The sequence below is a fragment of the Lygodium microphyllum genome, chromosome 5 (genome assembly GCF_053477565.2).
Source record: "Lygodium microphyllum isolate KBCC chromosome 5, Lygodium_microphyllum_v1.1.10, whole genome shotgun sequence".
Taxonomy (NCBI): domain Eukaryota; kingdom Viridiplantae; phylum Streptophyta; class Polypodiopsida; order Schizaeales; family Lygodiaceae; genus Lygodium; species Lygodium microphyllum.
The window spans coordinates 116,545,344-116,571,489 of NC_141139.1; the positions used below are offsets into that span (position 1 = coordinate 116,545,344).

Sequence of the window (26,146 nt, forward strand, 5' to 3'; positions counted from 1 at the left end):
TTCCCTGCTTCAATCTCACATTGTTATAGAACCCCCGCACTACATCTGCCACCACTGTCCACCCTTGCATCAAACTCCTCCTGTGAACATGTTTTGTCTATATTCCTTTTTGTCATCTACAAAGCTTGTATGGTATTTTAAGTTTTAACACCATATTATTTGACTAAGGTGGTGGCTATTAAATAATCAAATCCTCCAACCCAAGACTATCCAGCCAAAGCAGCAAGGGAAACAAAAACTAGCAGACAGAAAGCCCAAGTCAAGCTACACTTGAGTAAATGGAAGAACGAGAAGGCTGGGGCAAAAAGAAAAGAGAAGCTTAAAGAGATACATTGTTACATCTATACAGGAGTGCTGATTGGCCAACACATTCATCAATTAATCAGAAACAATTGGACTTCTGACAACTAGTATTTTCAAAGCAAACCGCAGATCCATATAGTACATTAACTTGAAATTTTCATTTCTTGTACCTTCATAAGCACATTGGAAATGATATCCTGACTCAATGACGAAAAATGGAGGCCAAAACATGCACACACCAATGGCTGGGTGAGTGTGGAATCATGCAAAGATCTGCATGCCCTTGCCAAAGGATGCAGAATTTTACTGAAGAATAGCCAAAGATCATGAACCATCCATACAACATAGAATAGGGTCTTGTGAATTGTGTCAGCTTCGACGTATCTTTTTTGACCTAGAGATTCCCCTTTGACGATTTTCCACCCTCTTTCGTTTCTCTCCTGTAAATTTGGATGGAGTTTTGTTTGCCTGCTCTTTCTTTCCAATAAAGGTGTTCAAGTGTCTACCACTGCTATTCTTAGTGGATTTGAGATTCTTCTTTATTGGGCTTTTATGCTTTTCCAAATGGCTGGAACTTTTTGTAGCTCTCATGCCTTCATAGGAGGTAGACAGTTTTGCACGTTTTCTCTGTGAACTGGCTTCTGAAGCTTCTGTGGGCTTTGTACGTTTTGCAGGTCTGTACTGTTTCTGTTCTTTCTGTGTACTCAAAACACGAGAAACTCGTATTATCCTATCCCTCAGCCTCAAATTCTGTGTCGCTGCAAGTACCCGATTTGCACCAGCCTATGAAAGACAGAATTTATATGAGATTCGTTCCAGATCAAAGTCTGAACTTTTAATGTTCGAAAAAGAAATTTGTATCAAGTTACCTTTGTCTTGAAAAGAACATATGCTATGCCTATACTGAGACTAGTCTGAGGGTCTCTCACTACTCTTACTGCTTCTACACCCATCTCCGGAGGCTTTTTAGTATTGAATAGACGATACAGTTCTTCATCCTGGGCAAAAGCTTTAGTTTGCATTGAAATTTCCAGAAAATTTTGGAACTTTGATAAATGAAATATGGCAAAACTACTCAAAACCATCTTAATACCTTGACATCAAATGGAACGTTGCCAACAAAAATTGATCTAGTATGATCATACAAAAGAAGGGACTGTTCCTTGGCTGCTCCACGAGGAGCGTGTGCAATATCAACACGTAAATGGTTTCCCTTGAACTGAAAATAATAAAAATGGATTACCTTAACAGAGTCATCAGGACAACCTTTTCAAATCTGACAAACAATATTTGGCCTTGTAATAAATTACCTCTTTCATGTTATGAGCAAGTGCAGCATCTGCTGATACTTTCTCCTTGAACACAAGATACGCATGCTGGCTGCATAGGAAACAAGGAAAAGAAAAATCAGCACTAACATAACCACTGCATATAGAGAATCTTATAAACATTCTAAACAAACACACACAGAGTCATGACAGAGAGAGTAAATCAGAAGGATCACTTGCCACTGTTCAAGTAGCAACCTCTTTTTATGTCAAAGCAACACCTGTCACAAATCAACTTCAGAAAACATTCAAGAATTCATGTCCTCATGCAACAACGCAATGCAACCCATGCTTTTCACATTGTATAACCCCCTCTTTGTCTCCTAGGTGTATGAAATCTAAGTTCTTTTCAATGTCTCAGCATGCCAAAGTCTAGAGGACAATGGCCTAGAACTTAGGGTTCTTGTTTGAGGACTTTGTGGGAAGTTGGCCGGCATAGAAACATTTAAATGGGGACAAGGATCAAGGGTGGAATGGCATATTGACAAATATAAAGAGACTGGCATCCCAACTCACCTCCATCTTGTTGATGTGATCCTACATGGTGGAAAAATTACACACAAAAATTTGTCTCAACTTCATCTCCAATGTCATCCAATGCACAAAAAGTCATTTCCTTACCTAATAGAGCTTTGCCAATCAAAGTCACATGTCATTGTAAACTTCACAAATATGCCAAATATGCACAAAATTGCATCTCTAAAATTCAAAAGAAGAAGAGCCTTCTCAATAAGGAAAAAGATCTTTGCTTCAGTCCCTGCTTTAGTCCTCTCCATCAAAGCTTGAATTTTTGGATCCACTTCTAGCTCCTTGTATCTTTGTATCTTCTCATAATCAAAAAAGCATACAAATACAAAGTGTCAGAAGCCTTCTAGCTGTTAGCTAAAATTCTCCTCTTCGCCTCTTGACATGGTGAAACCATTGAGCCCAAAGATCTTCTCGCCCCAAAAAGTTCTTGCAAGGAAGAAATCCTTCCTCTAATACCAATGTAAGTGTGGGGAAGAACTGCACTTTGAACTTAACTAACTTGATCAATTATCACCATGAAAATTAAAAGATAAACGGGGAGAGAGAAAGAAGAGAGACAACACCATGTTGAGAAAAGAACTGACCCCTCCCTCTTTACAACATTTTATTAAATCAAACCACGGGCACCAAGTGCTTGAATCACATACAATGGTGTTAGAGATCACAGGCAGGCAGGTCAGGCAGGTGCAGTCGGACTTCTACAGCAGTGTGCAGTCGGACTGCACAGTCGGACTGCCACGTGGCAGTCCGACCTGTGCAGGCAGTCGGCTGCAGCCGACAGGCAGTTTTCTGGCGCCCTATTTCCCCAGATTTCTGGCTATAAATAGCCGACATCTCCAGCAGTCTCCTACACTTCTCTGCTCGCAAATTACAGACCGGTGACACGCGCAGATTCCGTCTCTATTTGCAGATTTCAGACAGGAGATAGTGCAGACTGCAGCGGACTTCGAGGTGAACAGCAGGTTGCATCGTCGAGGTGGAGACACGCAGTCCAGCGCACTGCGCCCGTGTATATATCTGCATATCTTTGTATTCAGCACACTTTATACAGCAGATCTTCATCTTCCGCTGTCTCTTTCTCTCTCTTCTTTCTCTGCGTTCTCTCTCTCTCAGTCCTACGCTTCCGCATCGCTGCACTCTGACATATTAGAGGGCTGACTGAGCGCAGAATCAACCTGAAGAGGAGTTTCTATCGCGACACAAATTTGCGTTTTTTTGCGTTTAAGGGCAGACAGGAGGGCTGCGCCTTGGAACAAGGCTGAAGCGAGTGTGGGCGCGCAGGAAAGGAGTCCAGGTGGTGGATTTCCTGCTGTTTACTGCTGTTTGACGCGGAGGAAGTTTGACTTTTCAGCCTACAAGTGCAGGTTTTGCTTTTTCATCGCCTCCGGCGGGTGAAGAAGGTTCAGGACGCGGAAGAGCCTTAGCAGGCTGAGTTTTCACAGTCAGAGGGGGCTGCTTTTGCGTTTGAGAAGGCATTACAGGTGAAGATGTCTACAGAGATTGACTTGGAATTCCAGTCGATTATGGACCGGAAGGTGCCTGTCTTACCGGCTCTTCCTGCAGATCAGAAGCTCGACGGTGACAACTACCACATTTGGCGCGTCATGATGTTGGCCATCCTTGAGTCCTATGATTTGGCGGAGCTGGTACAGGAAGAGATCGACCGGCCTTCGGTAAGAGATGAGTCCAAACTCTCTTCCGATGCTCGTGCGGAGTTGGCCAAGGCTCAGTCTCATTGGGACAAACTGAATGCCAGGATTCGTTCCTTTCTTTTTCTATCATGTACTACAGCCGTGATCGCTCGCATCGAGCACTTAACGGTGGCTCGGGAGATATGGCTAGAGCTTGATCAGATGTACAATCGGATGACCCTTATGAAGCGGGTTTCTTTGGAGGTACAAATGCGGACCTTGTCCGTAAACAAGTCTTCTTCGCTGCGGGAGCACATTAATAAGCTAAGGCAGCTTCAGATGCAGGTTCAGAATGCGGGGAAGCCGATTTCCTCCGAAGACATGGCGATCACACTTTTGTCCCAGTTGCCGCCACGATTCGGTACATTTTACTCTGCCCTTATTGCTTCGGGGCGAGAGTCTACTCTTCGCTGGGAAGAGTTGGTTCCTATGGTCTTGGACCAAGAGGAACAGTTAAAGGGACAGAATGCTTCCAAGACGGAGGCGCTGACAGGTCAAGCCTCTCAGAAGAAGGGGAAGGACCAAAAGAAGAAGAAGGGGGATAACAAGTCCAAGAAGGACAAGGACAAAGACTCCACATGCCATATTTGTGGAAAGACTGGCCATTGGAAGAAGGATTGCCCTGACAAAGACAAGAAGGACACCAACAAGAAGGACACCAAGGATTCTAGAGCGGTGGCTGCACCCTCATCAGCTGCATTTCTTCATCTAGCTGTCATTGAGGACGCTTCACCGAATGCTTCTGATGCTGCGATGACGGCTCCCCAAGCTCGAGAGTGGATCGTTGATAGTGGTGCCTCCCGGCACATGACTCCTTTATCAGATGGTGTTGCCCAGTTGCGACCCTCGCGTGGGCAGATTCTCATTGGAGATAGCTCTTCAATATCTATTGCAGGTCGGGGTAAGATGCAGCTTATTCCAGATGGACGAGGTGGTACCCATACCTCAGAGGTTTTGCATGTACCAGGCTTAGGGTACCATCTCCTGTCAATTCATAAGATTTGCTCCCTTGGCCTTTTGGTGGAGTTTGACAGTACTACGGTGCGAGTCCTTGATTGTGGATCGAGGAAGGTTCTATCATCCGGATATGAGGAGAACGGCATTTATAAATTGAAGTCTTCCACCGCCTTCTCTACTCTTCTTCTCACCTCTCAGTCACAGTCAGAGTTATGGCATGCTCGGTTTGGTCACCTCAACTATGATTATCTTCGGAGGGCGTCACGTGGACAGCTTGTTCGAGGGTTGCCGGATATAGTGGTGAGCCAGCAGCCATGTGTCTCCTGCATTCGGGGGAAGAATGCATAGGGATGCCATTCCCCACATAGCTTCGCGGCGGTCTACTTCACCGATGGAGCTTGTATCTACGGATCTATGTGGCCCTATGAGGAATGAGTCCTTGCGTGGGAGCTCGTACTTCATGCTGATCGTAGATGACTACAGCAGGATGACATGGGCCTATTTTTTGGCATTAAAGTCAGAAGCTTTCTCACACTTCAAGGATTGGCTTCTCTTTGAGGAGAACCGATCGGGCCGGAAGTTGAAGGCTTTGCGATCCGACAAGGGCGGTGAATTTATTTCTAATGAGTTTGCTCGATTTTGTGCACATAAAGGAATTCACCAGGAGTTTGCCAATACCAACACTCCTCAAGAAAATGGCATTCTTGAACGGAAGAACCGCAGTGTGATCGAGATGGCGCGCACCATGATGGAGCACCGACAGACCCCTCAGGTTCTGTGGGCCGAGGCTGTGGCTACTGCAGTCCACATCCTTAATCGATCCCCTACTTCGGCCGTGGAAGGGATGACCCCGTTTGAGGCTTACTTTGGGACGAAGCCAAATGTTTCTTACTTTAGGGTCTTTGGGTGTGATGCCTATGTTTACATTCCCAAGGCTCACCGTGATAAATTTGACGCAGCTTCCCGAAGACAGGTATTTGTTGGCTACAGCTCCCAGTCCCAAGGCTATCGATTGTATGATCCCGTCAAGCGGGATGTGTACACTAGCCGCGATGTGCAGTTTGTGGAGGTTCCGGCCATATCAACGGGTGAGGAGCATCCCGTTCTTGGAGATCCAGGGGAGAGTTGGGCTCCTTCAGTTCCACTGGAGCCCGTGTCTTTTGATTATGATTCTGTTTCTGACACAGAGTCTACTGTTCCACCGGACACCCCTGTGGAGTTACCATCGGTGGATATTCCAGAGTCTTCTGCTGATGGAGAGAGACGAGGGGAGGTTCGGCCTCCTCCTCGATGGGCCCGTGACACACTCCGTGATTCAGGGATCGAGGGGGTTTCTGAGGACTGGGAACCGCAAGATGGTCCGCGGCGGTCACGGCGGCACCAGGCACATTCAACGGAGCTTGTATGCTCTAACTATTGTTTGATGACCCGTGTTATGCAGGATCGAGAGCCCACCTCCGTGAAGGAGGCTTTACAGTCCGCACCATGGAAGAAAGCTATGGAAGCCGAGTTGGAGGCTATTGAGAGGAATGGCACTTGGTCACTCGTGCCCCGCCCCCCGAATAAGAAGGTGATTGGCGTCAAGTGGATCTTCAAGACCAAATACCTTAGCGATGGTTCTTTGGATAAGCACAAGGCTCGCCTTGTTGCTAAAGGTTTTGCAGAGCGCCCAGGGATTGACTGTCATGATACTTTTGCCCCCACAGCTCGTATGGAGACCATTAGAGCTGTTCTTGCTTTGGCTGGCCATAGGAGATCGCCTGTTTACCAGTTGGATGTGAAGTCAGCCTTCCTCAATGGTGATTTGAAGGAGGAGATCTATGTTGAGCAGCCTCCTGGCTTTGGATCTTCAGATGGGAAAGTCTACAGGTTGAAGAAGGCCTTGTATGGCCTCAAGCAGGCTTCGCGTGCATGGAACGAGAAGATTGATTCGTTCCTCCAGTCTCAGTTGGGATATCGGCGTTCCAAGGCCGATCCGCAGCTTTATGTTCACACTTCCGAGGATGATTGTGTGCTTTTTGTCTTATATGTTGATGATTTGATTGTCACAGGTGATGATGCACAGCAGGTCCAAGAGACGAAGTCAGCTTTACATCGGACGTTCGAGATGACGGACTTGGGTCTACTCCATTTCTTTTTGGGCCATGAGATTTATCAGTCTCAGAGGGGGATCTTCATCTCTCAACAGAGATATGTACAGGAGCTCTTGGTGTCTTTTGAGATGGAGGATTGTCAGGCCCTTTCTACTCCTATGGATCCGAACTGGAAGGCCACTTCCCATTCAGCTTCCCCTATGGCGGATGCTTTCCGCTATCATCAGTTGATTGGGTCCTTGATTTGGCTTCTCAACACTAGGGTTGATCTTTGTTTTGCTGTTGGGCTCTTGGCAGGGTTCATGAGTGAACCTAAGACGGTGCATTGGCAGGTTGCTCAGAGGATACTTCGGTATTTGCGGGGGACGTCTAATTTAGGGATTCATTATCCCGCAGGGACAGATGGTTCAGATCTTGTACTTGCAGGTTGGAGCAGCTCGAATTGGGCCGGTGATGTGGACCACAGGCGGTCTACTACAGGTTACTGTTTTACCTTGGGTGCAGGTGTTATCTCATGGAGTAGCAAGAAGCAGCCCACGGTAGCCCTTTCGTCTACTGAGGCGGAGTATCGGGCCGCGTCTTCCACCACATGTGAGGCTGTGTGGCTTCGGAGATTATTGGAGGAGCTTGGGTGCCCCCAGACTCGTCCTACTTTGCTGCAATGTGACAATGAAAGTTGCATTGCCTTGGCACGGAACCCTGTTTTTCATGCCCGGACGAAGCACATAGAGATACAGTACCACTTCATCAGAGAAAAGCTTCTGGATGAGACTATCACTGTGGAGTACTGCAAGACGGAGAACAATCTTGCGGATTTGTTTACGAAGGCACTTCCCCAGGCTCTACTTCGGAGACATTCCAGATCCCTCAGGCTTCTGCCCTGCCCAAGCTCTGAGAGGGGGTGTTAGAGATCACAGCCAGGCAGGTCAGGCAGGTGCAATCGGACTTCTACAGCAGTGTGCAGTCGGACTGCCACGTGGCGACAGGCAGTTTTCTGGCGCCCTATTTTCCCAGATTTCTGGCTATAAATAGCCGACATCTCCAACAGTCTCCTACACTTCTCTGCTTGCAGATTACAAACCGGTGACACGCGCAGATTCCGTCTCTGTTCGCACATTTCAGACAAGAGACAGTGCAGACTGCAGCGGACTTCGAGGTGAACAGCAGGTTGCATCGTCGAGGTGGAGACACGCAGTCCAGCGCACTGCTCCCGTGTATATATCTGCATATCTTTGTATTCAGCACACTTTATACAGCAGATCTTCATCTTCCACTGTCTCTTTCTCTCTCTTCTCTCTCTGCGTTCTCTCTCTCTCAGTCCTACGCTTCCGCATCGCTGCACTCTGACAAATGGGTTGATTTGCTGCAATTCTGAAAATTAGGTTTTTTGAAACCCTAATTTCTATATACTCCAAGGAACAAACTAATTTTCTTCTTTACTAGGATTTTTTTCCAAAGAAAAGCAAAAATTATATTAACCAAGTACAAAGCAACCCTGTAAGGGACTTCCATATCAAAAATTCTATAACAAGGAGAAGTCTATTACAAAGCTTAAGTGAATAACCAAACATGATGTCTACAATGCTAGACCATGTGTGGATCTAGAAGAGGAAAAATGTGCTAGAATCCAATGTCTCGAGAGCATCTCTCCTCTTCCTCATAGTCTACAAAATGCCATGTATTCTCTCCCATCTCCCACAAAGTATGCACAATCTCTCTCTAGATCCTGAAGAGAGTCTCTACAATAGATTTGTCCAAAAAATCAATATTCCATATGTACCAACCGATAATGTTAGCTATGAGCTCAAATATGTGACCTTGAGTCCATACTATCTATGAGAAATCTGGCATGAAAGTCCTCCTCACAAGTTGCCACAAGATGAGATAAGCCCGACACCCCTTTACATCCTCATACCCACAAGCTAGGCCTCTGCCAACGACCCATGCAACTATCCTCTATCTAGCAATCATAGAATCTGTAGCACAATGAAACACCATCCTAAGGGTTCTCCTCCATGCAACTATCCTCCACGTAGCAATCATAGAATCTACAATGCCATGAAACATAATCCTAAGGGCTCTCCTCTAGACCTCCTAAGCTCGCAGGTAATCCCATATGCAATGCCCCTTGAGTCACCTCATGCTCCCCACATCTAGCACAAGAAATAGGGTCTCTACCATAGCCAAGCCATGTACCACTTGCTAAACTCCTATGTGCTTGTAACCAAAGAAAAGAGTGAAATTTTTCTTGGTCTAAAGTTGTCCTCCAATCTCCTCTAGATTTCTCCAAGGAAAGGCTATGATATACCTTGGATAGTCCAATGCTCAACTACAACTGGCACACTCTGATCCTACTTATCTGTATTCTCCTCCCCAATCCAGTGGTATAGACAAAGAAGGGCAAATCCTAAGGCATCTCTACAAATGGATCTCTCCATACCCACTCCCCAAGATCCTACAGAAGTCTCTATATCAGCCTCTTCCTAAATGTCCAATGTCTCCATTCATCTTCTATACAAATCTAAGGATTTGGGTCTAAGTACCAAGTCCTATTCTTAAATGAGTATTAGATAAGTATGTATAAAGCATGTGGCTGAGATTTCAATCTTAGATCTTGTTTGAAATAAAAAGAGAGACCTACAATATATATGTGGGACTTGGGTGCTCAAAGGTGAAAAGTAGAGACTACAAATAAGAAGTATTTGCTAAAAATGACAAGTCTAAGGACGCTTGTCTCTTCAAAATGACATATGTCCTATTCTAGATATCACATGTCACTTTTCTAGAGAATGAAACTCTAAACCTTCTACTTCAAAAAGATCTCAAATAATGAAGAATTTGAGAAAGTTGCTGAAGATGTAGTGACTGAAAGCGCGAGGATCGAGACACTCAGTGCTTGCTAGCGAGAGAGAGAGTGAGAGTGTAGAGTAGCAAGAGAGTGTAAAGTAGCGCGTGAGCACGATTTGTGGTTACAATGACAAGTGTGTACCTCTTTAGGCTTCTAGAGATATATATATATATATATATATATATATATATATATATATATATATATATATATATATATATATATATGAAAATCAAGTGCTAAGGGTGTGTTCACACCCGAGCACATTTAAAAGGCACAAGGACCTTTATTCCCAACAAAAGACAATATTGTTTTTTGCAAAATTCCAAAACCTTTGATGCAAATAGAATTTCCATTTGAATAACTTTCAAAAATAGCAACCTCTTATCTTTTAAGAGTCACCAAAGTTGCATTCATGAGAGCTAAATTATATAGGTTCACTGATTCATGATTTGTTTCTCTAATCACAAGCATTTGTTTTCACTTTTTGAAACCGATCATTATGCAACTTTCTACTCAATGCAATCACCCCAATAAAAAAGTCTTAGTCATCTCAGCATTTTGGTCAATCTCACCACTCAACTAAACTTTTTTATTCCTCATGGGTATCTACATATATTTTGCTTGCATCTTCTCAGATCATGGGTGAACCATGATCAGTACAATAAAATGTACAATGATTAAGGACTCGTTGTAGAACATACAACAATGACAATCAAATAGAAGCATGGATACCCAAGCAATGGGTGATCAACCCACCACCAAGGTGCCTTGGGAAGACATTGATGGAGATGTTAATCATACCAATCCCTCAAAGAGTAGAAAAAGCTAACATTTCAATGCCTCTCACTAATGCCCTACAGAAGAAAATTATAAAAATGAATTCCCCACCTTCAATAGAAATGTCCCCTCATGTAAAAATAGACTAGGAGCAAAGACCACCCTATCAAACATTACATCATGAATCTGAAAGAGAATTTGAATTTGCTAGACTTAGTTGATACTAAGAAAAGCCACACCCAAAGTTCACCATACAAGCATACAGATGAGTCTTGGATATCCCACCATCACTAGCCTCTCACACTCAATATCACACTAGAGAGTCATGAAGGCCATATAGGCTCATACAGCCTTCACTACTTGACCAGCATTGAAGTCAAAATCTAAAAACAATGGCTAATTGAAGAAAATTTTTATCATCCTCCTTGTTCTTCTTCTCCTTCTGCAATGCCACTAGTTTCTTCTTGTCCTTTTGGAGAAATCCCTTCTTACCACAAAGGCAACAATAACTTTTCTTCTTCTGCCTGTCACCCCTCTTTAAAGGGGCCAAAGCACCCAAAGGGTGACCGCCAATACAAGATGATAGCCTCCTTGTAAATGCTAAGCAGCCTATGCCCAAGCAACGTTGAGATCATATGATCAAAATCAATAGATGTCATCAAAACTTGTACTCATTAAGTATTGGAGCATTGTCAAACTCCACAGATAGCTGGAAAAGTCCCCGCAAGATGGGCTTTGAGAAGGGTAATATGCATGTTGTGAAGTTGACCATGAATCTGTGTCACCTTGAGAAGAAATGACAAAATCGCATCAATCACCTCAAATCAAATAGTCTACAATTGTCCAAAGAGGATTGTAGTTCACATGGTTCACAAGACTCTTGCAACACAATTGTCCAAAGAGGATCACAATTCACATGGTCATCAATGAAGCCTTGTACTTAAGTTCAAGTTCTCCCAAACCTCTAGGAATATCCTGCAAAACGTAGTCACTAAAAGAACTTCTCTCGATATGCATTTAAGGAGAGTTAAGTATGCCTTAGTATCCACATCCTCCTCCTTGTTCTTCTTCTCCTTCCGCAATGCCACTAGTTTCTTCTCGTCCTTTTGGAGATGTCCCTTCTTACCACAAAGGCAACAATAACTTTTCTTCTTCTGCCTGTCACCCCTCCCTAAAGGGGCCAAAGCACCCAAAGGGTGACCACCAATACAAGATGATAGCCTCCTTGTAAATGCTAAGCAGCCTATGCTCAAGCAACGTTGAGATCATATCATCAAAATCGATAGGTGTCATCAAAACCTGTCCTCATTAAGTATCGGAGCACCATCAAACTCCACAGAAAGTCCTTGCAAGATGGACTTTGGGAGGGCAATATGCATGTTGAGAAGTTGATCATGAATATGTGTCACCTTGAGAAGAAATGACAGAACTGCATCAATCGCCTCAAATTGAATGGCCTACAACTGTCCAAAGAGGATCGTAGTTCACATGGTTCACAAGACCCTTGTAGTGTAATTGTTCAAAGAGGATCACAATTTGCATGGTCATCAATGAATCCTTGTACTTAAGTTCAAGCTTCTCCCAAACCTTTAGGAATATCCTGCAAAAGGTAGTCGCTAAAAGGACTTCTCTCCAAATGCATTGAAGGAGAGTTAAGTATGCCTTAGTATCCACACAGTCCCAAATGAGGACTACTTCCTCATAGTTGTCTTAATCCTAGTCTAATGGAAGAGGAGAGAGCTTTCGAGGACAAAAGAAAGATCCTGAAAAGATGTATCAAGTCACTTCTGCACAAACCAAGCTCTCAAAACAATGCTCCATGTTACATAGTCAAAAACTTCAAGCTTGTCATCAATGTTGCAATATGCAAGAGCCATTGTAGATAAGATACAAAGAACATAAAGCAAGGGAAATGAGAGAGAGAGAGAGAGGTACTCAGAATAAATACCCCAATACCACGAGTTCAACAATTCAAGCAAAAGTACAATTTGGACAAGAGAGGAACAAAAGTGAAGAGAGAGTGGTGACTAAAGCACGACAACCGACAAGTGATCCTGCCCCCTAAATGTGTTGAGATCAATTTGAAGATACTGAATAGGATGAAAATGCAAGTTGAAGAAGTTGAAGCCTACTGGGGGGGGGGGGGGGGGGGGGGGGGTGGAAGATGACTGTACAAGAGATCAAAATATCACGAGCTATGATGAAAAATGATGGTTGAACAAATAAAACACAAGTTGTGTTAGAATTTGTCAATTCTTGTTGGGGGTAAAGGTGCTTGTGCCTAGCCGCCTATGTATTAGTTACACTAACAATACCCACATACCTGTACACTTGTACACTGCAGGTGGCGGGCGCCCATCACTGTCACTTCATTCTTTATTCTTTCAATGGCGTTTGAATAAAGGGAAGGCTGGTCACACATTGTGGCTGTCGGAGTTCCTCTCTCTCTCTCTCTCCATAGCTCTTGCTTCCGCTCCATGCTTCCACTTCAAGGCTCACTCCCTTCAACTGATATCAGAGTCATTGCACCAACATTGAGGAGCTCAACGCGGCATTGCTTCAGCTTGTGGAGAAAAGCTTCAAATCACAGTTTCAATGGTAGCCATGGATTCTTCACCCCGAGGTATGATTTAGTGCTCTTCTTCTTCCTGGTGATAGCAAACCTATTGAGGCTTGCTTCAAGCCTTTTCCTAAACCCATTTATCATTGCTTTGAACCCCAATGTGGGCAGCAAAGGCAATAGCACCAGCAACAACTTCAGCACGATTTGCGCATGTTTGCTACTACCCGGTTCTTGACTGTTTCAGCTCCATCCTCCAACTCCAAGCACTCCTCCCTAGCGGTTGGCAATCTTTGGAATCTTCCCGGACATCTTTGGCATGAGTTTGGGCATCAGTTGGAGCTCTTGGGATCAGCCATTGATTCACAGATTGTGACAGTTTGCTGTCAAACAGTTCAGGACAGCACTTCATTCATTGTCTGGAGGTCACTTATCCTTCCCGGGATGTCTATTTGATGCCGGATCGTCTCGGGATGTTATGCCAATATATTGGAATGCTATGGGACTGATTTGAGCACTCTTTTGCTCAGTTTTACAAAGGTTTTTTACTGCTGTAATAAGCAAGACTGAATGCTATTTTATCAGTGAAAGCATATGCCTAGTGCTCCTGGGTGCTTACCGACTACTTGGTTGATGTACTGATGCTTATGGTTCATGTTACATGCTTGGTTATGCTCTTGAATTGCTTTTGGGCTAAGATTGGAGCTTTGAATCTTAACATTGGCTGTCATTCACTATTATATATGGTTATTTGATGCTCTAGTAAGAGCTTTGCAAGTTACTTGGGTCGAATGCTCCTAGATATATCCTACTTGGATCTTGGATGTATAGATGCCTTTCACATGATGTTTTGAGCTTTATTTGCTTGTCTAGCATTCGACTTTTATTCCAGTGGGAATCACTACTTCACACTTGGATGTTACATTGAGCATTTGGTTAAGTAGTTGAGCTTGAGGGTCTTACAGTAAGACCATGGGACTTGGTGACATGTACATGCTCTTGTCATTCTTTATGTATACAATTGATGCTTAGTGGGCTGATCTAACATTACTTTTGGGCCGGCACATATCTCTGTCACGATATTATCAATGATGTATACATATCAGTTGGTTATGTACCAAGCTTCCGTTACATTGCTCAGTCCGTTGTGCCTCTAGTTGGTCTCTTCTATTACCCATGAGACCCACCATATGCATGATGGTTATGCCTATGGGATGTATCTCAGTCTAATGCACCAATTCTTTGATAGTTCTCGGTACTAGTCACATATTCACTGCTAGTTGGAGCTATTCCCCGACAGTTCCAATTTGTCTTATATCAATGATTGCCCCTCTTTTGCATTGATTTCTTACTGATGTACCTCGTCTTCAACATGCTGTAATTGCAGTTTACTGCACTATTTATGCGAGTAGTCACCTTCATTTGATAGTTCTTTGCATTGAGTATTATGGACAGTTCATTATTTGGTCAATACCCCTTGTTTTCAACTTGATCTGGCAATTGTTTTAGGGCTGTTTGCAATAGTTACAGCAGCCTACTTTGACAGTTTGTGCACTTGTTTGCCTTCATTATGGCTGGTGGCTCGACTGACAGTGATGTCGTTAATATTAACAAGTTGGATGGCACCAACTATAGCTACCGGAAGGCCCAAATCTGGCAAGTTTTAGAGCAAAAAATGCAAGTTAGGTCCTTGAAACATAAGGGTGTCAAGCTTGAACTTATTAATGTAGATAATTGGGCTGAGATAGATGAGCTATGCAAGTCCACCATCATATTATCCCTCTTTAAGTAAGAGTTCTATAATGTTATCTCTGATGGGCAATCCACATGGGAATTATGGGAAAAGATCCGCAATGTCTATGACAAACAAAGCCCCACTTCTCAAATGTATTGGCCGAAGCAACTCACAGACCTTCGAATGAAGAAGGGCACTTCTATGTCCGCTCACTTAAATGAGCTTCATTCAATTATTAGTCACTTGTCTTCACACGAGATTGAATTCAAGGGCACTCTTCTTCCCTTGTTTCTCTTAGTTACACTGCTTGAATCATGGGATACATTTTGCTTCTGCTATGTGTGCCAACATACCTACTCACTGGTTACAGTTGCAAGATATAGAGGGTGCACTCTTGACTAAAGAGATTAATAAAAAGAATGTCAATGCTTCCTGCACCTCTCATGCTTTGACAATTAGAGGCAATAATGGTAGGGACGGTAATGACCACCGCGAGAGAAACTCTTAACAGTCTCGCTCTCTGTCACGTGGACAGTCTCATAGTAAGTTCTATGGCCATAAGTCCTCATTGGCATTCTTCCTAGAGAGTTGGGGCATTTGTGTGGCATGCATTTTCAAACTATAAGCATAAATCTCCGAAATTTCTCAAATTCTTCCTGGAGAGTTGGGCATTTATGTGGCATGCATTTCAAAGCAATGGACATGTGGTAAAATAACATTATCTTGTTGTTTGTGAGACATTGGATAGAGAAATTACAATAAATCTTGAAATTGCAATGAAATTTTGGGGATTTTCAGCATTAAGTTGCTGCATTTAATAGTGGGCACACATACCAAGTCATACGCAATTGTACAACATTGAATTGCTGCAAATTGTAGTTCGGTTGCTGTTTGTGCAACTCGGGCACATTTTTCAAAAAGAGAGTTTTGACAATTTTACACTTACTTCAATATCCCATGTTGAGATTTTGATACTCTTGTCAAGTACATTTCACACTTTAGTTTTGGAAGTGTTTGGCTACTCAGTTTGTGCATAAATTGCAATAGTGTCAAATCACAAAACCCGAGATCAAAGCAACATTTTGGGAGTCCTCACTCAAAAGGACAAGCTAGAAGGCACCAACAATCCTTTATAGAGTTTTATGGTGCACAATCTTCTTGTAGCACAAGATCTCTAGGATTATGTTACAAGTGGTTTATCAAGACTAGGTGAGCTTGCTCCTAGACACCTCAGCGTGGTGCTAGAGGACAACTAGTTGCTCCTACTGTTGCTCCAATAGCTGCCCTTGTTCCTCTTACAGCAGATCAAAAGAGATCGGACTCAAAAGATACATAGGCTTTGTCGGTGATTGCCTTGTCAATTAAGAGAGCCATCATACCTCATATACGGCCATGTAGGACCTCTAAAGCACCGTGGGATATTTTGGAGCACATATTTGCAGCTTGTAATGAAGCTAAAATCTCCTACATGCAGAGAGAACTGACTAATGCACATATGGATGACGATGACAGCATGACTAATCACCTCACACACTTGTAGGATATCCATGAGCAACTACTAAACATTGTGAGGTTATTTTGGATGCAAAAATGGTAAATGTAACTTTAAACTCACTCCCTCAGTCTTATATTAGTTTCCACACCTCACTGAGTTTATCTTTGAGGAGAAGGGCAGTAGCCTCTTACTTTTGTGGAGTTGGAAGGCCTCTTGTTACAAGAGGAACAGTTTCAGAGAAATGTTGCAATGTGGTCAAGGGATATTGCCATGATCTCTACACAAAATGCATTTTTATGAGTTGTAGTTCGGAAAGTAAAGGCTATCGCTTGTATAATCCGCACACGATGAAACTGATTGTTAATAGAAATGTGATCTTTTCTAGAAATGCAACCTTTTCACGTCATCAATTTCAAATGCCAACCACCTATTTGAAGGCCTCCTACTACTTTCTTTGGGGTCCAAGCATGCTGAAAATGGCTATTCAGATTTATAAGAGCAAGTTGTTGCTACACCATATGCTCCCGATCAACAAAGATCAATTTCAAATGCCAACCACCTATTTGATGGCCTCCTACCACTTTCTTTGGTGTCCAAGCATGCTCAAAATGGCTAGTCAGATTTATAAGAGCAAGCTGTTGCTACACCATATGCTCCCGAACAACAAAGTTTTGGTAACGGTTTGCCTCCAATAGTGAAACATGCAATACAACAAGAAAGGGCTGCTGCAAATGCGGCCAAAACAGTCCAAGATGACTATTACAAACTCCTAGTCTCCAAGAGAGTAAAACAGATACTCCCTTACCTCAGTGCATTGGAAGGGCTGCCAAATATGCAACAAATCATGCAAGGGGGGCTCATTTGGCTAATTTTTCAAAAGTAGATTATTCTTGTGACATATGTATTTATGAGCTCGCTGTTAGATGATGATGAGCCTACTTGATTTAAAGAAACCCAACAAGATATACATTGAATGCACACTCTGCGAAAAGAATTGGATTCTATTGCCACCAATCACACATGGGATCTTGTTGAGTTGCCCCATGGCAAGAAAGCTATTGGAACCAAATGGTTCTATAAACTAAAGTGCAAGGTTGTTGGTACTATAGACAGGTACAAAGCACATTTGGTAGCCAAGATATATGCACAAAAAAAATGCATTGATTATCAAGAGGCATTTGCTCCTACATCTTGTATGAGTATAGTTAGGTGTGTTATTGCAATGGCTGCAAATTATGATTGGAAGGCACATCAATTGAACATCAAGACCGCATTCTTGAATGGTGACCAACATGAGGATGCTTATGTGTCACAACCGCCAAGATTTATGGTAAAAGCAAAGAACACATGGTTTGCAAGTTGTAAGATTTAGACTAGTGACTCAAACACTAGACAATCTATTAGTGGACATTGTTTCTTTTTGGGGCAATTCATGCATTTCATGGCTAAGTAAGAAACAACCTACAATGGCTACCTCGTCTTGTGATGCTAAGTATAGAGCAGCCTTCACCACAATAGTGAAATGAGTATGGCTGCATGGATGTTGGCTGTTCTACAGATTTCTTTGAAGAGTCCTATGCTCATATTTCTAACAATCAAAGTGCTATTGCAAAGGCACAGATTTCATGTTCGCACGAAACACATTGAAGTACACCATACATTGCCATCATGTCAAACAAAGATGCTATGTAGGAGAGATCAATTTGATGTATATCCTTACATAGGAGAATGTTACAATCATTTTCACTAAAGCACTTCCTCATGAGAAGTTTGAGGCTTTCCGAAAATCCTTGAACTTGCTACCCTTTGGTGATTAATCTTCCAATACTTCTACCACATTGGCACTAAAAAGGGATGTTAGAATTTGTCAATTCTATAGGTAATGCCCAATGTTTCAATTAGTTGGTCTGTAGTGTGAACACAACTACATTAATAAGTTGTGCCACCACTTCTAGAGTTAGTTCTAAAGTTAGCTAACTTGAGTTAAGTTAGGGGTTTGGTCTACCTTAGACCTAAGGTTGTACTTTCACTCTTATCACTTTCAGTTCAGCAAGTACAATCTATCATTTTTCAACTCACACTATCTACTCTCTCTCCGTCTCTCTATCTCTCTTCATTTCCAACAAGTTGAAACAGTCAAAATGCAGGTTGCTCTTGTGCCGAAAACTGTCACCCAGCTGAGGAGATTGTCACACCAGGCCTGCCCAAATCAGGACAGCAGCAAAATGCAATTTTCAGAGCAGTCTCTACACGCAGTCAAACCTGAGACAGCAGTCAAACAAAGCAGCCAGGAAAAGAACCAAGAGATTGGGACTCTAATACTAAGTCAGAAAAGTATGAAGCAACAGAAGCAAGCAGACGGTGCTAATAGAACTGCTGTATACAGAAAGAACAGAAAGGAAAGCAAGAAAGAAAGAACAAAAAGGAAAGCAGGAACACAATGAACTTAAAAAGAATAGGCTCGGGGAAGGGATTCCATATAAAAAGGCTCAAGAGTGTACAAACATACAAGCTGTAGGCAAACAGCAGAGTGCTGCAATCTCCTCTCTCCAGCAGGAAGCAGTGTGCTGTGTATTTGAGTATACAACAATGGAGGAGAGGCTTCCTATATAAATAGACAAAAGAAATACAACAAAATGTTCAGGTCAACTGCATTAAATGCAGTCCAAAAATACAGGTCCGCCAACATTAAATGTGTCACCTCCAATCAGAAATGCACTCTGCCTATAACCTTGACACCCAAGATATGTACTCTACTAACATGTGTTTGGTACTACATGATGGCAAGTCCAAGGCATTGCATGAGTTGTGTTGGGCACGGACAGATCAATCAGGTCGATCAAAATAATATGTGGGTTTGTGCATGCATTACTTAATTTAATCCCAAATGCAATTAAGGTTAAATTAATTAATGTATAAGTATGTGCAAACATTAATTGATTTAATTGGAATGAACCTTAACAAATGTTAAATTTAACTTACTAAATTTGGGTGTGGACCAAATTTTTGGACTCAGACCCATAAATCTGATTGGGTCAAATTTTTGGGCTTGGCACCCCTTCTTTGTCTGCGACTCCTCCCCCTTCTCTGTCTTTTCCTCCTACTGCTCCTCTACCCTTGCTTGCTCCTTCTCCTTCACTGAGTATTCCTACTCCTATCCCATCTCCTCAAGTTTAGGGAACCCATCTTTTGATGAGGGGGATGTACCTTACCTAGTGAGGGGATGCCCTTATCCTAGACGAAGGCATCACAAGTACAAAAGGCTTCTAGTTATCCATTGCAATATGATCAACTTATTATTGTTCCATGGTGGTTTCGGTAGCTTATGTAGGATTCAAGGGTTACTCATTTTCCTAAGACACCGGTGGGCCCATGCAAATCAACTAGGCTAGGGTAGTTGATTGTGTGAATTGTGCCCTTATGTTCAAGATTTTATAAATTCATACAAAAGACTAGGATATCCATATTTCCAACATGTAGTTGACTTTTTTGTATCATTATAATCCCTGTTACCCACGGCATTTAGTGAATACCAAAAGGGGTGTTACAAATATGTATGCTACTCTATAGAGTCCTACTCAGGTTTCTTTCATGAAACGCTCATAGTGAGTCCTCTCAAGCCTCGTCCATGGGACTACTCTATGCTCTCATCCTCCGGAGTCTCCTACATGTGTATGAGGGTAGTACTCCTCCCTCACCCACATGATGGCGTCGTGGTATGCACGTTGATAGCATCCACCCTCTATCTGTGATTTCTCGTCCCTCAAGCCTTTTTGGCTTCTTGTAATTATTCTCGTGCCTCCGTTGCACTTCATAATATACATATCACGTTACCTCATTTCCGTGTCGTGTTACCTTGCCCGTTACGTGTTACCTTCCGTTTTCCGTGACGCGTTACGTGTCACGTTCCGTGTTACCTTCAAAAACGCTTCCGCATTTGAAGACTCCTTTGGCCGGGAGGATAAACAAACGGCGACATCTTATGATGAAGACTCCTTTCGCCGGGAGAATAAAGGAACGGCCATCCTTGATGTGGAAGACTCCTTTTGCCGGGAGGATAAACGAACGGCGATAGACTATCTGGAAGACTCCTTTTGCCAAGAGGATAAACGAACGGCGAGAGTTTATGTAGAAGACTCCTTTAGCCGGGAGGATAAACGAACGGCCACAGATTATGTAGAAGACTCCTTTAGCCGGGAGGATAAACGAACGGCCACAGATTATGTGGAAGACTCCTTATGCCAGGAGGATAAACGAACGGTAACAGTTTGGGTTGAAGACTCCTTTTGCCGGGAGGATAAACGAACGGCCATAGATTCTGTTGAAGACTCCTTGCGCCGGGAGGATAAAGGAATGGCTATGCAGATTGATAATATTTTTGAAGGCTCCTTGCGCCGGGAGGGTAAACGAATGGCCACATGTCATATTGAAGACTCCTTGTGCCGGGAGGATAAAGGAATGGCTATGCATATTGATCATCTTTTCGAAGGCTCCTTGTGCCGGGAGGGTAAACGAATGGCTATGCTTATTGATGATCTTTTCAAAGACTCCTTGAGCCAGGAGAATAAAGGAATGGCCAGAAAGAATGTTATGATGGGGCAAGACTCCTTGAGCCAGGAGGATAAAGAAACGGCCAACCTTGCTTCACATTATGTTGAAGACTCCCTGTTCCAGGAGGATAAAGAAAAGGACCATCTTTGTAGACTTTATCTGGAAGGCTCCCGGTGCCAGGAGGATAAAGAAACGGCCCATTGGGATAAACTTTCTGTCGAAGTCTCCTTGCCGCGGGAGAATAAAGAAACGGGCACCTGTCTTATCGAAGACTCCTTGCCGCGGGAGAATAAAGAAACGGGCACCTGTCTTGTCAAAGACTCCTTGCCGCGGGAAAATAAAGAAACGGGCACCTATTTTGTCCAAGACTCCTTGCCGCAGGAGAATAAAGAAACGGGCACTTCTCAGGTTCATCCTGAAGAGATACCAAGCTCCCTGTGCCAGGAGCCTAAACCAAAGGCCATTTATCCGATTACCATATGGTACTTGAATAGAGTACATCTTCGAAGGATAAAGAACTCCTGTCGCCAGGAGTATAAAAGAATGGCTTACTTGCAAGCTGCCAGGAGAGCAATCCAACACTCGTGTCGCCACGAATATAAAAGAACGGCTAGTTTCCTTTCACTTGGCGCTTTATGCGTCATTATAAGGATTGGAAACTCGCGTCGCCACGAGTATAAAGGAACGGCTACTTCTATTTCACTTGGCGTTGTAGGCGTCATGACAAGAGCTGCAAACTCGCCACGAGTATAAAAGAACGGCTGCTTCTCGTTTACTTGGCGCTGTAGCTGCCAGGACGAGGGCTGGAAACTCGCGTCGCCACGAGTATAAACGAACGGCTATTCCCCCTTTGTTGGGCGCTTTATGCGCCACCAACAATGCCACCTTCGCAAGACGGCGGCATACTCGAAAATATTGGGCTTACCTAGCCCAACTTTTTTCAAGGGGAGGTGCGTCATCACAACGCACCTACTATCTTAAGCAAGGATTGACAGATCAGGCCAATTGGGGCCTTCTTTTCCAGATGATTCAAGGATTGACAGATCAGACCAATTGGGGCCATAATCAGAAAGTTTGGGCTTACTTGGCCCAAATTCTTTTAAGGGGAGGTGCGCCATCACAGCGCACCTCGCGCAACCACATTCTTACTAGATTGACAGATCTGGCCAATTGGGGCCATCAAAATAAGGGTGCCTCTTCATGGGCCCTCGCATTCATGGCATGGCACACTCCCAGCTGAGTTACGCGCCTCGCATCTTCAGTCCACTGACAGTTTCTGCACACTCATACTGTCAGAACCTTCAGTTATTTCAAGTGAACACAACTTGTCTTAACTTGGTTATTCTCCATTCTGTGATTGTAAATCTAGTCAACAAATGGTTGAATTGAAGTGTTTCCAATATTACTTCTCTTCCTAGTCAGCCAGGTTGGGATCATTCCACAAATGTAAATTGAGTCAGTGGATGATCATCTTTGAGTCAACAAGACCATGTTTCCACATCTGTAATTGAGTCAGTGAATTGGCACTTAGTGGGAAGACACTGCTCGGCTTGATATTGAATCGACAAAGACCCCCAAGTTTGTGGTCATAGTTTACGTCTAGCGGGTAGACACTGGCTGTCTTGATAGTGAGACATGTTTAGACCCCCGAAGTTTTGAGTCTCAGCACACCGCTCTTGGTGCAAGTGCCTCCATTTGCACACTTCGACAAGGACGTCGTTCTTTCAAGGAGAGGTGTGTATGAGAGTAGTACTCCTCCCTCACCCACATGATGGCGTCGTGGTATGCACGTTGATAGCATCCACCCTCTATCTGTGATTTCGCGTCCCTCAAGCCTTTTTGGCTTCTTGTAATTATTCTCGTGCCTCTGTTGCACTTCATAATATACATATCGCGTTACCTCATTTCCGTGTCGTGTTACCTTGCCCGTCACGTGTTACCTTCCGTTTTCCGTGACGCGTTACGTGTCGCGTTCCGTGTTACCTTCAAAAACGCTTCCGCACTGCTGTGGGGCTACCAATTAGAGGGTGATCCCTCATGAGGCGGGCTCCGCGGGGTGGGCGTTGCCTGCCCCATGACGGCTCCAAGGGAGTGGCGTCACATGTGACTCCTCTCAAGTCTCATCCATGTGACTCCTCTCAAGTCTCATTCACCGTGCTTAAAGCATATATACAGACAACCATATTTGGCCCCCCACACATTGTGTGCTCTACTCATTGATCACACACTCTTGGTTGGTGCTTTGCTCTTGGCTCCATCTTGTTAAATGTTCTTGGTGGCTCACTTTGGGGTGGCTCTCGTGTGATCTTTATCATTATTTGCTTTCCATTAATCCTCATTGCTTTTCTTTATGCTTTACATTGCCTTGTTACTAAGTGCATGGTCTTGTGATGTTATAAACACAAATACTCTCTCTCTTTCTCTCCCAACCTCTCTTGAGCCCACCACAATTCCAAACACAATTAGGAGTCGTAAATGAGTTCTTTCATGAGATAGGCCAAGCTAGCATGCAAAATTAGACACACACAAGTGAGCTAGAAATAGAGTATTAAACAAGAAAAACAAATCTTTTGCCATCAAAAGATTTTGAAAAGCTTTTCCACAACTACTTTTGAAACAAGTTTCCTTGAGTTATTTCCAAGGAAGCTTTTCTAGTAGCTAAAATTTGTCATTATTCTAGCAAGTAGTAAGCACACTAATCAACTAGGGAAGACTCGTATGTTTGTTGCAGACATGGCCCAACATGAAGGTAAAGACACTTATACTCCCTTTGGCAAAGCCCATCGTTACTTACTAAAGGAGCTAAAACTAAGATTGTTGACAAAAATGCTCCTTGAGAAACACTAGTACAAGCAAGATTTAATGAATGCATAATGCTCCACAAACTATATCATAGTGAGCTTGATTTAACCTTTTGTCAATGAACAACAATCACTAAGCCTAGGCCAAGTGAGAGACAAAGAACTAGAGTAGCTCTTTGAGTATCTAGATCTCCAATCTAATCTGTGTACTAAGATTATGTGCCATACATAATCCCAAATGCATCTCTATCCTAAGATTTACTAGGAGCTCGTCTACTCTTCCAATGTTGTGAGTCAACTTCCATACTCTCTCGTTAGCCTCGTTGCTAAGCAGCCTCAAACAAATCCAAGCAATATAATGAGTGAGTTCATACCGTGCATTGAAATCTCTCAAGTTGTAAAAATGTAAAGTACATTGCTATCACCAAGTGATTGCAATCAATACACAAACTAAAAATTAATGTAAGCATCATTGAGACCAAGTTTTTAGAAACTGAAAAGGCCAAATCAACCAAAAGAGTACAAACAATGAGTACTCAAATTGCAGTTTAACTTAGTTACAGCCTTTGCTAATGCCAAAGCCCATGAAACTTCAAGAAGGCATGCTAGTCACACATCCCATCACAACAACAAAACAAAATACATGCAAGGGCTTCAGAACAGAAACTTTAAAAAGTGTAAACCTGTCAACTGCTTCATTGATTTGGCCCTTGATTATAGCTCCTCTCTTTGGAATCTTAGTCTGGAAAATATTAAACACAGCTTGAGCTATTCCATTGACATGACACAACAAAAATTGCTGTTTTTAAATTGTACAACCAACAAGCCCTGTGTGACCAAGTAGCAAAGCTGACTTATGTAATCATGCAGCTTAAAATGTATCAAATATCAGGAACATTTCATATTCAAGAAGACAACTCACGGGTAAAAGGGGTATAGATCGTAGTCGCACAGACTCCAATGCTCCATAACATGAAAACTCTCGCATTATGGCCTTCTTTTTAACTTTCAAAGGCAAGTTACCAACAAATAATGTTCTGTTTAACTTTTCCTCATCATCAACTTTCCTTGCTTTCATGGCACCATCATCATCATCATCATCATCATCATCATCATCATCATCATCAACATGGGTACCTCTCTTTCTCTTTTTAGTTTCAGAAATTTTTGCCCCATCTATGTTCTTCCCAGCTTTACTCTTTAGGAGATTTGGCTTAGACTCATCCGCTGTGGTCGAAGAAGATGAACCTGCAAGTTTCTTTTCATACCTTTCTTCAATGCTATCGCATTTTTTCCTTTTTTTTGTATGCAACTGCCCTGAATCCACATCTGAATGTTTTGCACTTTTCTTCTCAGGAGCCACGGTTAGGGCACCCATAGTCGAGGTGATTGGCAAGTTGCCTTCTCCTAAGCTGACCTTTTGACGTTTCTGCGGAGCATCTCTATCCAACACCTCATGAATCCTCTTCCCTTGTTTTTCTTTCTTGAATGTAATTGCTGCTTCTTCAGACAATGTTGTGGTTTCTGCCTTCAAATGAGGAGTATCACCACTCTCCTGCTCAGTTTTCATCTTCTTCGACTTGGGCTTGTTGAGCTGTTCGCCAAGGCTCTCTCCAGCTGCCATTTTCATCTTCTGCTTGGACAACTGAACATGCTCCTCCTGTTGCTTTTCTGCCATGGCTTTCATCTTCTTCGTCACAGGCCCCTCGACCTGCTCTTCTAGCTTCTGCTCCCTTACCACTTTCACTTTCTTTGACTTCGGCCCCTCCTGCTTCCGCGAAGGCATTTCGGCATGTTCGTCTCGGTTCTCTTCCTTCCCATCACTCTGCTCTAGTGTTGCTCTAGCTCTCTTCTTCGTCTCTGCGAGCTCTGACGCCGGAGCTCGGTCTTCCATTCTCCCATTTGGAGTGGAAAAGGCTCGAACTTGTTTTGCGCGCTTCTTCTCTAATTTGGAAGGAGGCACTGCATCAAAAACGCCTTCAAAACTCACTCTCGGTCTGGCCTTGGAAGGGAGGGGATCGATGCCATGAGTAGTGCCCTTCTGCGGTTTGGAGAGGGACGGGTCCTGGTTTATTCCAGTGTTGGCAGTATCGTGGATTGGGGGCTGGGAATCCTCCTCCTCGGGCTTCCTCTTGCGGAAGGGATTGTTGGCGAAGAGGGAGAGGCCGCCAGACAGAGTGCCAAAGATACTTCGGAAGAGCTCGGCGCTGCCCTGGCGCTGCGGAGTCTCCATTATCGGATTGCTGCGGAGCCTGGCACTAACTGGTAGCACAAGAGATCGTCGGCGTGTTATTATTCCTCGTCTTCTTTTATGTTGCGCTCTCTCTCTCTCTCTCTCTCTCTCTATATATACATATATATATATATATGTATATATGTGTGTGTGTGTGTGTGTGTGTGTGTGTTCCTTCTCTCTCTCTCTCTCTCAGGTTTTTCTGTGAGAGGTTCGTTAAACGCAAGCAGACACTCTCTCTCT

At 43.4% G+C, this 26,146-nt stretch overlaps 1 protein-coding gene across 1 annotated transcript; it reads right to left on the bottom strand.

Moving 5' to 3' along the window:
• Positions 1–278: 278 nt before the first annotated feature.
• Positions 279–26,146, bottom strand: LOC148036321 (uncharacterized). The gene is made up of 6 exons (XM_087678316.1): positions 24,593–26,146; positions 24,354–24,412; positions 1,614–1,683; positions 1,397–1,522; positions 1,173–1,301; positions 279–1,086 (listed from the first exon to the last, which is right to left on the bottom strand). The coding sequence occupies exons 1-6, from the start codon at positions 25,901–25,903 to the stop codon at positions 673–675; spliced, it is 2,109 nt and encodes a 702-aa protein (XP_087534442.1). The 5' UTR covers positions 25,904–26,146; the 3' UTR covers positions 279–672.